Here is a 17,223-nt window from a genome sequence, read left to right on the forward strand (position 1 = left end):
AATCTTCAAATCATATTAGCTACTGTGACTTACTATATTATTTAGATTCAATAGAATTTATATAGTTCCTAGTTCTTCTAACAAGTGTGCATGTAAGATATGGGAAAGATCAGCCAGTAGAAATGTAAGTAAATAATTGACTATATACTTTAAAAGAATTTCCTTATAAAGTAAAATTCATAAATCATATCAAATATTTTCCCAAACTCAATGAATAATCAAAGAAAGTAGTCAGAGAAAAGACCGGCAGTTATAGAGTATTCAAATGTCGGCTTAGCCACAATAAATAAACAGTTTCGTTTGTTAACCAAGTTTTCGTAAATGGAATTGGTTTTAATTGAAAGCCAATTGGTTGCGACAGCAGCACAATTTCCTGTCAATTCTCGCTCATAACAGAGACACACCGAGATTGATTCACAGGTGAGTAGCAGGTGCAATCGCAGTTGCAGTTGCAATTGCAGCTGCAATTCAATTAACAATCGGCTTCAATCAATCAATCCAAATAGATGTTGTTTGTGATTGATTATAGCAAAAGTCGTGAACTGAGCTAGTTGCTTAAATCTTGGCCAAACTTTTGCTGTTAGCTTAGTTCCAGTTGATTTAATAAAGAACTTGCAACTGTCCAGCAGCAACAGTGATTGATAACTAGCACAGGCACAATTAATGACTAAATTATATATTTATCGTTTAGGCGTTTAATTAGTTTGATATAGTTTCGTTAATTGGCCTATCGATTAATCGGCTAATTGGATTTTGCATTTGCTGCCGGCCCTATGAGAATTTGAGAATTTAATGGGGATTGTTAAAGTAATTCAACTTTTGCTACAGCATAATAATTGTAACATATATTTATATCTACATATTTGTATTTACAATGCTCCAGTTACGCCCGCTTGCCATGGGGAATTACTATAGTCCCGGCCCATCTGGGGGCAGCTGCTGTGGCTGCCGCTGTTGCATGCAATTTGATCACTGGGCCACAGCCGCAACGACTAACCGCACTATGCCAGCCGCCTCCTGCTGCTGCCCCGCCCCCTTATGGCAAAGCTGCACACAATCACGCACACCTGTCTCTGTGCGGTCTAGCGGACATTCCAATGAACTTCTACTTACCAGCAGAAATGCCAACAGCAGCAACAGCAACGGTAGCAGCGGCTGCAGCAACAATTTGGTCATTGTCACCCAGCGGGGTTTTGTCATGCTTCACAGCACACAAATATGTTTCACACGCACACACACATGGGCAGAAATACGCACACAAACACATACACTAGCACGTAAACGAACGTTGACAATTTAATTAAAACACGCAGCTAGTCGTGCTCAAGTGATAAACGGTACATCTGCTGCCCCACGCTCAGCTAGCGCCACTCTATGCGATCCTTTAGCCTTATTATTATTTCATTATGATATACAACATTTTTCAATTATAAGCAAAACAGATTTCCTTTCTTTTTTTTTGCATTTAACACAATTATGCACAAACTTGACTTTTTAGTACTGTAAAATGTCCTTTACTATCGATATTGCTTGGTGATCGAAACGGAGTTAGTTGCCAATTTGAGTAAACGCCATTTGTAATCGCTCTCTTTACTCAGAAAGTGAGCGTAAGGAAACTATGTGGAGCATACGATATTCCAAGCAGAGGAAACGATATGAGATATCGTAAATGGCAGATATGCTGTTTATGCATACCATTTCTGCTCTGGCAGCTGACGAATTGCCAATTGGCTGTGCAGCTCCAATTGGAGTAGCTGCTTAGTCAGCGGCCAAGGCAGCCGCAGCAATTGCTTCAACTGTAAAACTTCCAACTTCTGCTCCACATTTCATCATATTTTACTTTGGTATTTACTGCGTCTCGTTCTGTTTACCTCCTGATAAGAATCCAATTCGGGAAACGGAATTCATATTTAAATTTTAGAGCCGCTCCCCTCATTTCCGTTGTCACTTTGCATTCCTTGACGGAATTTTCTCTATTGAATTTCTTGGCTGGATTCATCGAGCACCTTAGATTGAATATCCTGCGCATCCTGCAGCGAGCCAAACCTCAAATGCAGCTCATTGAGCGTATCGTAAGTATGATTCCGATTAAATAAGGTAATATCGTAATTCGATTTACATTGAAGAACTCTTGGTTGGCCTTGCAGCTGAGCTTGCAGAGCAGCAGAATTCATATCTTAGGCATCGTCACCCTCAATCTCTGCTTATTCTTCTACTTATTTGCACAGACGGTGGAAAATTCGCTATTATGTAAATGGGAATGGAATGGGAGATGATTAATAATAATCAATATATGTTTGTCTGTGGTATTAAATCTTTATATTATATATTGGGTCGTTAGAAATCAAAGAAACTTCTTGCCTATCTATATCGCTTTATACTCAATGGGAGAGCAAGCTGCGAACGCCATTTTATTTACTTTCACTCATCTTACGATATTTGTATGCGTGTTATATATGTACATATGTTGCTATTCGCACAATAATGCGAATAAATTCCAATAAGTTAGATTAGAATTACATATGCGCACTTTACGATAGACAGGCGAAGCATATCGTAAATGCAGCATAGCAAAGCAATTTGAATAGAAATGATGCAAACGATATTTGTGTTATTTACGCATATGTGTATTTTGTTTGTATGTATGTATGTGAATGTGTATATTAATGATAAAATACTATTATTCAATGAGTTTATTTTTCTGAGTCATATCGTAAATTAAATTATTTACGATATACAAAGTCTATTTATATATGTATGTAGGTACATGCATACCTTATTTATTAGCTGCAGAACGAAAAATAAATAAACGATGTTTGCTATTCTTAAGTATCGCAAGGTAAGTAAGCAGTATTCCTTAATTAAATTATTAATGTGTGTATAATGATGTATGTATGTACATTTGTGTATGTGCGTGGCTGTATATGTTCCAGCAACTGAAACTGTGCAGGTTTTATTTCCATATAATTTCGAGTTTATACCTCTACATAGCCTCTTTTAAAAAGGACACGTTTTCATATTCGTACCAAGCAATTTATTTTAAGTTTTGAACTACTAGAAAGATATTTGTATTTATTATTTTTTTTTTTTTTTTTGGTAATTTCCGTTTTTCATTCGGACTCTAACAAGATTATTTTTTAATTTGTGCCATAGAGATGTTTGGTTAGGGACATTCAAACAACTCCAACTGGACTCCAATTGGACGGTAGAGACAGAGAGAGAGAGAGCTGAAGAGCAGAGGGCCAAAGGTGGGAGTAGCTGACAAGAAAGTTGTGAAAGCCAAAGCGAAGCCCAAGTTGAGAACCCACTAGGAAACTGGGTCAGCAGTCAGCGTCGAGTGTGTAGAGCGCGAAAGTGTGGCGTTAGAGGGAGATGGAGATACATACACACACTTATACAGCTGCTGGTGCTGGTGCTGGTGGAGAGCATGTCAGATAAAACGAAATCCAGTTGTGTGGCTTTTCGTGGGAGCCGACCACCAAATGCTTTTTGTTAAGGGCCACAGTATTTTCCTGCATTTGTATCTGTCAGCTACTTGCTGCATTAGAAAAAACAACAACAACAATTATGCGCCAAAACCCTGCCAGATGAGAAAAAAAAACCTAGAAAAAAATGACTTCAGCATACAGAAAATGTGTCCAAACTAATGGCGCTGACTCAGCCTCAGTTGCCGACGCTGGCAGAGAGAGAGAGCGAGCGAGCGAGAAACCGAAAGCTTTGCTGAGCTACACAAAACTACATGTTCGTACATATGTACACACTCAATGTACATACAACAAATACAGATACATACACAGTGGCGAAACACGAACACGTGATACCTCATGTCGTTGTGTGTGTGTGTGTGTTGAAGCTGTCGCAGTCGCAGCTTTTTAACGAAACTTTTCGCTCGCTCTCTTTGTGTAAAGCGCGCGCGCACTTCTAAGTAAATTCAAATTCGACGCGCTTTTTGTAGCTTTCGCTGACACATTATGTACAAAGTATACATGCGTGTGTGTGTGCAGGGGTGTAACATACAGAGAACAGGGGAATTTTTCGCGCAGCGACTGCGACGTTGACGCAGCATTTAAGTGTGCCACATTTTTTTATGTTTGCTGCCTGGTTGCCAAGCGCGCGCACTCACACTGTTACAGATACAAAATACATACTGGCATTCTGTTTTTTTTCCTTATGTCAAAATTGATGTGAATTAACAGCCAAACGTTAGCGTTGACTGTAGCATTTCAATTACAGTCAGAATTCGTGTCAAATGCATATTTAGAAAAATACACACATTCATATATAGATACATACATATGTATGTATGTACATATTTCAATTGTTTTGTATATCTGACGCTGCAAGTATAAGAAACTATTTGTCGTTTATCGACATTTCGTGTGTTTACTTAACCTAAATGCGTGTCTCATACCGTCCCGCTCATCCACACATGTGTGTATGTATGTATATTGGACTTATGTAAGACTGGGTGCGGAAGTGGGCTACATATATACAGCGAGCAAGCATATGTATGTGTATATAGTAAACAGAGGGGAGTGAAAGAGATGAAGAGATAAGGTGAGAGCGCGCGCGCAGCCAGGGGCCGCCCTTTGCTCTAATAAGTACGAGCTTTTTTAAGTGTACGCCTACACACAACTACAAAACAAAAAGCTGTAAACTAAAGATGGTACAGGGGGAAGGGGGCGAGGGGGTTTAAGAGAAACGCAGCATGTGTAAAATTTTGCCATTTATACATATATTTTTATATTATTCCACTTAATGCATAAAGTTACTTATATCGATTTAAATGGGATTACATACATACATATTTATATGTTTTCTTTTTTTCTGCATGTACACAAGAATGGAAAATTGTTAGAATATTGTTTTGTTTTTATAAATTGTTGCATAATTCAATTAGTCTATAAATGAATTTTGGGCGTGTGTGTGTGTATGTGCCCCGCCTTGGCCTATATTTGCCTATTATTATTGTACACAATTTACTTCCATTCAAGATATAATTGATATATCAGACATACATACATATGTAAACTAAAAAAGTTGTTGCTGCTTGCATTAAACATATTTAATTATCTTTAAAAATCGACTAAAATCAAAAAGGGCAACTTTCAACTATATATATATGCATATACTTGATCTTTATGCATATAACAAGGTATGGATTTCAATGCCAATTACAGTTGGTTATAAAAAATTAATAGGAATATGCGTAGATTTCTGTATATATAAAATGTTTTAAAGCCAAGCGAAAACGTTTAAGATATTTATTTTTAATGTGTACAAAAAATTAAGCGTGAATTGAAAATGATTTTTTAAAAATTATATGTAACTATACATACATATACAACGATATATATATATGATTTAAAGTTATTACATATATGTATATATAAATTTCATATGCGCTTTGTTGCTGCTGCTTGTTTCTTCGTTTAGTTATTAATAATTAATTATTGTTGTTGGCCTTTATCAATATAGCAACAACAACTACATATATACATTGATTTTTTTTTCCTTTTTGTTTTTTTTTTTTTTTTTTTTTTTTTGTTGTAAATTCTGTTTTTCCTGACATAGAGAGCTATGGGGGCACGTGGCATTGTTGTGCCCAGGTATAAAACCACAGGTAAATACAGGAATTTGCAATTTTTGTTCTTCTTCATTTATAGTTATAATACAACTGAATTAAAAATTGGTTGTTATTATTTTGTTAATTTAACATTTGCTGGCATTTAAAATGTTTCGTTTTCTCTTCGTATCGGTTAATATGTATGTATGTACGCATGTGTGTTTGTATGTTTCTTTGTTTATATATATATATATCTCAACACAATTAGATACTACTAAATACAGTTCGAATTTATCATATATATATATCTCGGTATTTAACAGCTGACTTTCTATATCTTTTTTTTTTTTTTTTTTTTTTTTCTTTTTTTTTTTTTTTTTTTTTTTTTGATTTTTTTTTTTTGTAGCTAATTCGCTTTTGTAATTTCATTGTTTCATATTTTGCTTAAAACGATTTACTAAAAACTAAACACATCTCGTTAGTATATATATATATATAATTGATTTTATGATGATTTTTGTTGGCCCGGCTACGGCTCCAACTACGGACACGGAAACGGCAACGACTACGGTTACGACTTCGATTACGACGGCTGTTGGCTGCTAGATGCTGATGCTGCTGCTGCTGCTGTTGGTCCGGCTGTTCGTTTTTTATGTTTTTATCTGCTCGCAAATCCGTACGCTGCATTTATTCAGTTAATGTTGACCACCTCCTGGTTGTCTACTACAACGGCGCCGCCACCTCCGCCGCCGCCGCCAACTCCACCACCAGCTCCGCCTGCTCCACCATCAATGGCCATGTTCAACTGTTGGGTAACATTCGATTTGGCCAAGCAGGAGCGGGCGACTGATTCAAAGAGTCTGCAATTGTATAATAAATATTTGTAAATACAAATAATTAATCAAAAAATTGGCTTACTTCAAATTTAAATATAAAAAGACTTACACTAATAGATACAGATATATTTTTAATTTAATATTTTGATTGGCAAACGTTACAAATTAATAATGGATAAAATGTTTACGAATGTTTCGGGTTGAAATTTGATTTCTTTTTGCTTTGTACATGGGATACATGAAAGGGGCGGATTTGCGAACGTTTGTAAGTGTGTGTGTGTGTGTATAATGGGAGCATATACAATTACACTTGAGATAATCAGTTTGGCTTTTAATAAACTTAACAACTCTTGCTCTATATTATTATGCTGCACACTGAATGCTGTTCAAAGGCTCAAATCGATTAAATACAATCAGACATTCACCAAAATATCTGAAAGCAAAACGAACGATAAAAACCATAAATAATCACGCAACAGGTGTAGGAAAATCAGCTGTGCGTGTGCAAAGGTGTATGCAGGTGAACAATATACATACAACAGACATATAATAGTTAAATAAGTAATACTACCGATCTACCGAATGGTCTCTTAACTAAATCGCTTACTTTGTTATCTCGGGTGCACAGTGCACGAAATCGTGATCCCAGAACTTATAGATCGGATTCTTGATCAGTTCAATGAATGTGATCAATAGGCCCCATGGATGTGGACGATTTACAATCAGACGTTCGAGTAGAACACGCGTTATCTGCTCCTGTATGGCCTCCGAATTGGCCTCGGCAAACAAATGCAAGACGGCACAGCTGAAATAGTGTGTGTGGCTATTCGGATAGCGCAACTGATTGGCGATCGCATTGAGGAACAGATAACGACCCTCTGTATCTAGATCGACAGCCAGGTTCTGGAAGATGTCCATGTGAGCGCTGTGCGCTATGTTCGAGGTGTTTGGTACGAAGTTCTTGTTTCTGTTGGAATAAATTGAGGAAATAATTAATGACTGTAGTCCATTATATTAATAAGTTGCTCTTACCTGATCAGTGCAATGGCCTGGGTGCCAACATACATGACCAACGCATTCATCAGGGCCATATTGTAACGTGTGCCCGGCTCTGTGGTTACCTGCAAATGGCCGCGTAGCTCTGATAGGAAAGTGACAGGGGCGCGTGCCTTTAAATACGAATCGAGATCGTTACGGAAATTGGCTGGCTGTATATTGTTGATATAGCTTTTGCACACTTTCGGTGCATTGCTGCTGTCCGAGAGCATGTCGACTTTCAGATTGGGCGTAAACGGATCCGGCAGACGCATATTGCGTGGAAATGCGGACAATATAATGTTACGCATCTGAACACAATTTGGGGGAATAGTGTCACAGAAACCAAAGTGATAATCGCAGAGGAATTCTGGGAAATCGTGCAACAGCACGAGCAGGACACGCAGCGTGCCCTTGTAGAGCAACTGTACGGGCTTGCCCAGCTCGGTGTTGCGCAAGAATGGTGCGAGATATTTGAAGAGATCCTGCAATAGCTGTGAATATAATGGCCAGCCCTTTTGGCCAGGTATCTGGACCAGGATGCGGCCAAGGAAGACGCGATGTGAGATTAACTCAAGCCAGGCAAAACAGAAGCCGGGCGCCACGCTTGGATTGAGCAGATGATATGTGTAGGCAAAGGCCGACACAATGCTGTGCATCAGCGATTCCAGAGTGCTGTCCGCAGAGCACAGCTCCATGAACAGCATCATGAAGAAGCGGTGATAGCCCACTTGCTGGAAGCCAACGCCGCGCATCTCATGATCCTTGATCAAAGTGCCCAGCACAATGCCCAGCACCTTATTGAGCAAATTGATCTTTGTCGTCGGGTTGCCAGCCTCGCCCGAATGCCTAACCAGCATAGCGATCAAATGTACAAAGGCATCGATCCATTGGAATATCTTGTTCTTCGCCTGATTGATGGGCAAATTGGGATCGCCGAACATGCGGTAGACAACGTCGGTGCAGATCTGTGTTGCCTGTCGGAAGAAGCGGGTAATCAAATCATCTGTCTTGAGGATGCCATAGCTGTTCATCTTCTGCACGAAGGCGCTGAAGTTGCGCGCATCTCGTGTTGTTTGCTGATTCTGTTGAGTGTAGAGAGCGACCCAATCTTTGAGCAAAAATTCGGTCTTTTCCTGCAGGCCTGGCGGATCATCCATATCCGATGACTACAAAAAAGGAAATATCTGTTAAATACAATCCTTTAACATCGTTGTTTATATGCCCAACTTACCCGGACATGGTGCATGCCAGAGTGTATGTAATGCGATGCGCCGGTCGGATAACGTTCTCCCGGATTGAACGAGCCATAATCACTTGTGTTCAGATTGCCCGACCATAAGGTCTCAATGGCATTCGCGATGCATTCGGGATAGCGATGACGCTGCTGTGACAGACGTCCAAGCACCTCAACCGTGGCCATGAACTCATTGTCGGATACAACGTTTATGACACGATCCTCCATGATGAGACGTTCGAGCAGTGCAATGGCAAACGAGATGGCCATATAGTTGTTGCCATTGTCGATACAGTCGCGCAACATGCCATCGAACTGATTCAGATTCACGAAATGTGAGGTGATCAGCGCGCGTGCAGCTTCCACATTGTAGCGCACCTCTTCACGGATATCAAAGAAGCATTTGGTCACCGCACGCTCCGTATTGGGTGCTCCAAAGCTGTTGTGTAACAAGCTCAGAATGCGCAAGTGAATGTCACGATAGAGTTTCATTTGTTCCATGTGATCCTGGACGTTGATCAGGCCCTCGGTCAGACCCTCCACGGCACGTGTCAGCAGATTGAATGCCGACTCCTGATCACGCAAGCGTCGCGTGGCCATCAGGGCATTGAGCAGGACGTGCATCTTGCTCGCCTGTAGCTGGAGCGTCGGCACATTGATGGCCGTATTCATGAACGCCTCCATTTTGCTGGCTACCTCGGCATAGACCATGCTGCTCTCATCGTTGGCAAACACATTCGGTGGCTGCAGATCCTGTGGCTTCGGCACGAACAGAGCAATATCGCGATCGCTCATCTGCTGGAAGCCAGGAATGCTGCGCGCGAACTCTGAATAGACGGCGTACAGTGTGGGTGGAGCTGGGCCCACCTTAAGACGCACTGGCTCCGGCAAACGCTCCTGCTGATAGCTCAAGATTTGTGCATCGACAAATCGGCTGCCCTCTTCGCGTGCTATTTTCCTCGTCTCAAAGTCGGTCGACAGTCGTCGATCGATCTCGAGCGCCGACTTCTCAGCCGATGTCTTTTGTATAAATGCACAGACCAATTCGACATTCTCGTTGGCTAGCTGCATCGATGCAGCCTGTATGTCGGACATGCTCGGCACACCCGTCAACGCGGCCATGAACGCTTTGTGCAAGTTCTGGCTAATCGCCCGTGCGATCTCGTCCTTTCCAGTAATCATGGCCATACCGGCGGCCAGATTGCGCACCATCTGATGGGCGGCAGTGCGCATGCGATTCTCATCCGCGTCCAGAGCGAAATCCTTACGTATGATCTGTTCAGTTGTGGCGCATGCAATGCGTATGCTACGATCCACCACCGGCTGCAGCCAATCGGTAATTGTGCGCTCGATGGCATTGACAACGATGTGCTTGATGCCGGGATTGGCGTGCAGAAATGGAATATTGTTGGGCATCACCAGTTGCTGGCCAATCAATTGGAAATTGTTGACATTCACCTCCAGATAGGAGAAACGTGGCTCTGGCGGGGGCAAGACCACCTGGCTGGGATCTGTTGGCAAGTTGGGCGACGACACAGAGCCAGATGCATTCGCATTGGACATCATCATGGCCTGTGCATCGACCTCAGCTGATGGCGGTGGCTGCGGTGGTTGTTGCTGCTGCTGTGGATGTTGCTGCTGCTGTTGTTGCTGCTGTTGTTGTTGAGGTGGTGCCTCAACAACCTTTGGCTTGGGCTGCGACATTTGCTGTTCGATCAACAGCGGACGCGATGGATCCTTCAGGTAGATAACAGGTTTGAGCTTCTCCAGTTCCAAATTCAGTGTTTTGCACAAAACTTCAATTTCGAACTTGAGATTGAGCTTGAGATCCGGCTCCTGATGCAATTCACCCAATACATACATTATGCCCATTGTCCAGGGATTGGGAGATTTGAATATGCGCGATTTGGCAGATGATTCCAAGATCTTTGCCACGAATGGCACCACAAACAGCAGCTCCTGCTGACCCTTGTGATACGCCTCGGCCAGCAGGGACTTCAAATCCAAATCCAATTGTAATATGGGACGATTGCGACCGAGTGTCATCATGCCCAGCCAATGGCCGAGATTCTTGAGCAGACTGCGATCCGAAAAATTGATCACACCCTTATCAGAGCGTAGCAGTACCTTGATGTTACGCAACGTCTCCTTGGTCACATAGCGATTAATCTCAACATTCTTCAAGGCATCCAAAAAGTTGTAGTACAGCGTGTGAAAGTTGAACTCCATCGAGGCACGTTTGAGCACCAAATATTGTGCTAGCCATGGCCAATACTCTTTGGTCATGATCTCTTTGATCTCCTCGCACTTTTGCGGTATATTCAGCTGGCTGAGATTGTTGAAGATGAAGGCTGTCTTGTCCTGTATGGGCTCTGGCGGCACAGTTATCTTCTCCTCCTGATTGGCTACGAGCAGGGTATCGATATTTGTGGCATTCGCAATGGATTTCATTCGCGCGGCATGCGCCAGAACCACAGGCGGCTTTTGTACATTCGGAGCTGTGGGCATGTTGCCTGGAATGGAATTTGAAATACAGTTAGAAACGGATTAGGAATTTATTGATGATATTAGTGGCTCCATACCTGGCATTGAATTGGCACGATATAGCGGTTCAGCTGCTCCTTGTGCTATAGCCGACGACGGTATTGTATTGCTCAGCCCAATCAACTTCTGGGGCGGCGGCTCCTGGCCATGCATGCCGAATTCGACATATTGTATCAAGTGCTGAGGAAAGTCGTTGAAATGCGGTATGGAGCGAATGTGCTCACAGTATTTGTTGTAGGTGTGAAGACGCGTCTTGAATCGATCAAGCGCCGTTACACCAAAGTAGTAGAGCTTCGATCCTTCCGGTTTGCGCAATGCATCCAGAACGCATCGGAGTGATAGACCAAGCGCCACGAATGTGGGCACCAAATTGCGATCAATGATGCCGCCGAAGAGTTGAGCGGTTATCTGCAGTTCCTTCTCGGGATAATGGGAGAAGAAGCGATATTCCTCGAACAGATTGCGCAGCATGCAAAGGAAAACCTCTTGCTCGCGTCTATGACTGGACTCCTTGAAGCGTTGCAGTATGTCGAGTACTTCATCAATCGAAAGCGTCGGATTCGGTTGATGATTATAGATGCGCTGAAAGTACGAGTTGGCCTCATCTTCCACCTCCTTGGAAACGGGCATCTGCAAATCGGCCATGACTGGATTATTCGGATTTGGTGGCGTCGGCGCTGGCTGCGGTCCCGCTGGCAGCATACGTCCCAGATTCCCAACATTTGGTGGCGGTTGCGCTGTGATTTGTATGGGTATCGGCGGATAGGGGTTGGCGCCGGCCGTCATGAGACGCGATGGAGATGCTGGAGTAGTAGAAACCAAGTTGTCTGTAGCCATTCATAAAGATACGTGTTCGAATAAATGTGAAAATTCAAAATACAAAGAGATATAGCTGTCGTCTGCTCTACCAAATGAACTCGATTCTCCCAATTTTTATACTTACTCAGCATATTGCCGAAGTTGAAGGCGCCGTTAGGACCGCCCAGATTGAGACCAGCCAGATTGTTGGACATGTTTGTCAAAGGATCCATTCCGCCCGGGCCAAACATTTGCTGGGCATTCAGATTGCCTGAGAAGGGCTGCTGCTGTTGTTGTTGCTGCGGTGGCGGTGGCACTGAGCCAGGCACGATGCCTCCTCCTGGCAGATCCATGCCACGGTGTCCACGCAGAATACTCGGCGGAGGCGGCACCAGACTCGGTGGCACCTGTTGTTGTTGCTGCTGTGCGGCACGAGCTTTGTTTGCCAGGATGGCCACATTGCCAGCCATTTGCATAATCATCTCAGCTGTCTCCGGCTGCATGCATGTATTGATGCACGCTTGCAGACAATTGATCATCGTGGTGACCGTTTCGGGCAGCAATTGCGCCTGCTTGGGCGGCAGTTGATCTTCGGGCAGCTTGGAGTTCGTTACTTGCGGGCAACGGCGTTGCAGCACCTTGATCATCGCCTGCATAAAGGGCTCACCATGATCGCGTATCTTATCGCTCAGCCACTTCTCGAGCTTCAAGTACTCGCGCCTCGATGCCAGACATGCCAAGTCGATGATAAACAGAAACGAGCGTGCATTGAGCAGCGAGGACAGTGCCTTTAGGTCCTGGGCCAAATCAAGAATACGCGACAGCTTCACCTGATCGAATTCGCTGCCACGCAAATACCATTCCGACATGGCGTTCATGATACTTGGCCGCAGCTGAAAATTGGTGGAACTCCAGGCGCTGGCCAAGATAACATTCGAATTAGGATGATTGCCCAGAAATGTGGGTATTAGCTGATTGAATAGATCCTGCCGCAATGGTGTCAAAGGTGGATTTATGTGCAGCAGTGCCAAGAATAGCACGTCCGGACAATTCTGCGCCGGGAACTTAAAGAGTTCGTGCACCTGACTGTAGTAGCCCTTGTCTGCAATCGACAGCAACACCTCAACCAAGTGCAGGGATTTCCATGCAGCTATCTCCTTTTTCTCGGCATCGGGTGGCGTCTTTAGCACATCCAATGCTGGCTGACTGATTACGTAATCGGCGAATGAGAATAGATCTGGATTCTGCAGCATTGTCGTTATCAACGACAATTGACCCTCTGTGTTAGACCAGTGACGATAAATGCATTCCGGTTGCGGAAAGAGTTTCGATTGCGTCGACAATCTCAAAATGGTCAACAGCAAATCCAAACCGATGCGATCCTTTAGCACAAACTCTGGATGGTCGAGCTCTGTAAGAATATAAATTGAAAATTTTGATATATTTTTATGTATTTAATATTTTTATATTTCTATAATCACTTTGTCTACAATTTGTGTCGATAATTTTTGGATACTATTGACGGTTCGGTTCAAAAACTACACATGACAAAAACAAAAATAAATAAATAAAAAAAAGAATGAAAGTAGAGTTTTGTTAAGCCAAAATAACGAAATTAGTCAAAACTGTGACAGAAAATAATGAAATAACTGAGGCTTAAAGAGAATATATAGCGATAACATTAAGAGTCCTATTAATTTATTGGATAGATACCCTGTATATGGCCATTTACTATAGTATAATAAAATGGTATAACTTACCCATGCAAACTTCCTTCCAGTTGAGCTGTGGCGCCAACTCTTTGAGCGCTTGCACAAACACCTCTGGCTTCCATGTCTGTGTTGCATCTGTTGTCTCCTTCTTATCTTTTTTCTCGCTGGCCGCGCTGCTCGATTCGCTGCTGCCATCGTTATTGTTGTTGCTACTAGTAGAATTTTGCTGTTGTGCTGATTGTGAAGCATTGGAGCTGCTGCTGCCTGCGCCCTGCTGTTGGCCTGGCCAAAAATTTGCTGGCGTTGGCAAATTTACATTGCAATCAAGCAGCGACAAGTGTCGCCTACACATGAGGCCAACAATTTTGGCAACATCTTTGGGCTGCAGTTCGCGTGATCCACAGCCGCAACACAAATGATTTCTACAATCTTCAACGCTCGATGTAAAGTCATAACCGATTTCAAGGATTAAATTAATCCAAGATGTGTCCATAATATTATTTTTGCCCTGCAATGAGATGAACGATATAATTATTAATGGTAGTCGAAAAGAAGGGATTTACTAGAGACTGAGATTTGTACCTGATTTGAGTATATTATCTCGGATAAATGGTCATAGATATCCTCAATGCCAACTTCATTCAGATTATCTGCATTTGAGCTGCTCCAGCTGCTGGTGTTCGTCGTGTTCGTGTTCGTCGTTTCCTCCTCTGCATCAGTTTCTTCGTCGTCGTTCGATTTGGCGGCCGTCGTCGTCGTTGCTGTTGTCGTCGTGTTGCGATACAAAAGTGGCGCTAAGACCAATGGCACCGCCTCACGTGGAAACTCCTCGCGCAGTTTCCTCAAAAACTGTGACTCCAGCTGGGGTGTGACGTACTCCCGCAAACAGCACAACAAATATTGTAACAAATCAAAAGAGATTTCGTGAAGACCACTAGCAGTCGCTGCTGAGGCTGAATTGTTACCCAAATACGAATTAAGCAGTTCAGGCAAAGAGCTACGTAAATTTTCTCGAGCGCTCTGCCTTAGCTCTGGATGCGAGCTATGGGTAACCGCTAATGCAAAAATGCACTCACAAAGCTTGTTAATGCCAGTTAGCTTGGCAACCTGTCCAACCAACTCAGAGAGTGCAAATGGTTTCAGACCCTGTTATTGAGAGAAAGAAAGATAAAAAAATCGATCAGCAGCTGCTTCTTGGAATTGTGTTTATAGTTTTTCGCTTTACGCACCTTTTGTTTGGCAAAATGTTGATCGAAGGCAAAGCATATATTTGTGACAAACGAGGAGCACTGCAGTTGCCGCTGCAAATGGGCGCCCAAGAGCTTCGCCTGCAGCTGTGCGGTGACGTTCGGCGACGGATCGTTCAAGTTAAGTACCGTGAACAGATATCGCAGACAGCTACGATCCGCTTCGAGGGCGTAATCTTGGATAAACTGTAAGCGAAACGTCGACGAGAGCATGAAAGAAAAACAGAAAAGAGATTGAGGGAGATTAATATGGTGTTTTAACCCCGGTTTACCTGAGCATGTTGCCGTGCCCGGGCAGCAGAAGTTAGAGATCGATAACACATGAGCAATTCATCAAAAGCGGTCACACAATTAACTGAATAATAATTGATGCAACTATTTATAATTATCTTCTTTTTCTTCGATTTTCATTGCACACTTTGAAATTTTGACAAGTCACAAAGAGAAATGTGAAGCGTAGCTAGCTCCACAACGATCAAATATAAAAAAAAAAAAACACAAACTCAAATGTGAAACTAAATCGAGTGTACGCAGAAGCGAGACAACAGCTGTAGCCGCGCAGCTGCTCCACAAAAAAAAAAAAAAAAATAATGCAAAGCGAAAAATGACATACAAAGTACTCTACTCAAAGTAACTTTTAGGCCTACACACATACAAAGGCCTGCACACAAACACACACATACATCGCAAAAGGGTGAGCAGGAAGGCAAGAGGGACTTTTGGTTTGCATGTTGGTGTTGGTAGCCAAACGAATTTTTTTTATATGTATGCATATACGCATATAAAAGGAAAGTAATACTAAGCAAATGCCTTACCCAAATCTAGTCTTATTGATGATTTTCGAACATAATATTCAAGTAATGGTAGACAGTAAATGTTCATACACTGAACTTCAAGGGCTGGCGCTAGCGCAGCTGGCAGAAAACTTTGAACACTCTCTTATATACAGTTTTTTTTTGCACAATTTCACTGGAGTTGATACACTAAGCTGCACGAATTGACGTCGTGCACAGTTTAAAGTTAGTAATAATGTTTGTTTTACACATTCCAAATAACTTGCATCTTCAGCTAAGCAAGGTAATTTTTTTTACAAGAATATCGCGCAGAGAAATTTTCTGCCTTTACAGAAACTGTAATGGCGTCGGCGAAAATGCATGTGCGAGCGAAATGGCAATATAGCCGTTGTGCGATTAAGTTGGCAGCTCTGCCTGTGTTTGACTCACAGCCGATATGTGCAAAATTTGACAACACTTATTGTATTTTTATTGCTATTGCAATTGCTTGTTGTTGTTGTTATTGTTTCAATTATTTGGTTATGTATTTTAAAAACAAGGTTAAATGTGAAACGTACCTGCTTTATTTGTTCGTTGCTCTCATTAAAATTTCGTTTATTCACGTGTTTGACCAAATTACGAATCTGCTTTAGAGGCGTCAATTGGTTCTCTACGTTCATAATTCTACGTATCAAATTTGTTGGTTCAGTGTGCGGTGAGCTTTTCCTTTCTTTTTCGATTTTATTATTTTTTGATAGTCGTTGTTTTTGTTTGGGCTCTGCTCTACGTTCCGCTGTGGCTCGGACGAGTGTGCCTTGTGGTGGGTGGTGTTGGTGTTGATAACGCCGAAAATATTGTCGGAAATACTTTTTTTTTATAATACGTATAATACGTATTTACCAATACTCGGAAACCGTCTTCGTATTGGTGCTTGACGTATTTGTTGCTTCTTCTTTAAACGTAAACGTAAACGGCGCAACGTTTCTTTTTTGTCGTTTCAATATTGCGGCGCAAATATCAATATATATATTATATGTATATATATTTAGTATATTTGCTCATTTAAAAATGTTTTTGGTTTTTGTCTTCTAGTTTTTGCTATTTCATGGCATTTGGCTGAGGCCCCCCTTCGTAGGGGCCAGCAGCAGCTCTACATTTCTTGGGACTATTTTGACAATTGAAACAACAATGAAATTGCACAAGTCATTGGGCTAACTGAAAATACCGTCCAAAATTTTGCCAGCACACACGTAATTGGAAATGAATGAATCGCACGTACACACCGACACTCACACACTGACAAACGTACGCACGCACACAAAGGCAATGACACCAAAAATTAACTTGAATTTTATAAGTACGGTTAATGTACTGTTTATATTCGTTAAAAAAAATAATACAAATTTCGTGTATAGTGAGCGAAACTTGTTAATAGTCTACTAGTTGATATTGAAATTATGTTTAATTTGGATTAA

General features: G+C 42.1%; 1 protein-coding gene across 6 annotated transcripts; it reads right to left on the reverse strand.

Moving 5' to 3' along the window:
* Positions 1 to 5,785: 5,785 nt before the first annotated feature.
* LOC6578442 (CCR4-NOT transcription complex subunit 1) lies at positions 5,786 to 17,061 on the reverse strand. 6 transcript variants are annotated; one of them, XM_015163162.3, is made up of 10 exons: positions 16,327 to 17,053; positions 14,958 to 15,161; positions 14,311 to 14,874; positions 13,777 to 14,236; positions 12,162 to 13,427; positions 11,257 to 12,045; positions 8,672 to 11,187; positions 7,435 to 8,606; positions 7,010 to 7,369; positions 5,786 to 6,426 (listed from the first exon to the last, which is right to left on the reverse strand). In XM_015163162.3, exons 1-10 carry the CDS (start codon positions 16,426 to 16,428, stop codon positions 6,258 to 6,260), a joined length of 7,602 nt encoding a protein of 2,533 aa, XP_015018648.2. In that variant the 5' UTR covers positions 16,429 to 17,053; the 3' UTR covers positions 5,786 to 6,257. The 6 variants fall into 6 exon arrangements, with proteins under 6 accessions (XP_015018648.2, XP_015018650.2, XP_002004353.3 ...); XM_015163164.3 differs by having other exon boundaries at positions 11,257 to 12,021; positions 16,327 to 17,052; XM_002004317.4 differs by lacking the exon at positions 16,327 to 17,053 and adding an exon at positions 15,248 to 15,398.
* Between the last annotated feature and the right edge of the window lie 162 nt (positions 17,062 to 17,223).

Source organism: Drosophila mojavensis, unplaced genomic scaffold (genome assembly GCF_018153725.1).
Source record: "Drosophila mojavensis isolate 15081-1352.22 unplaced genomic scaffold, ASM1815372v1 contig_80, whole genome shotgun sequence".
Classification (NCBI taxonomy): domain Eukaryota; kingdom Metazoa; phylum Arthropoda; class Insecta; order Diptera; family Drosophilidae; genus Drosophila; species Drosophila mojavensis.

What these genes read in the sequence shown, in the direction of transcription:
- LOC6578442 (XM_015163162.3), bottom strand. Translation starts at nt 16,428, where the DNA reads ATGAACGTAGAGAACCAATTGACGCCTCTAAAGCAGATTCGTAATTTG. An exon ending in AACATTTTGCCAAACAAAAG is followed by an intron (nt 14,875 to 14,957) that starts GTGCGTAAAGCG and finishes TCTCAATAACAG; the next exon opens with GGTCTGAAACCATTTGCACT. An exon ending in CAGGCCATTGCACTGATCAG is followed by an intron (nt 7,370 to 7,434) that starts GTAAGAGCAACT and finishes TTATTCCAACAG; the next exon opens with AAACAAGAACTTCGTACCAA.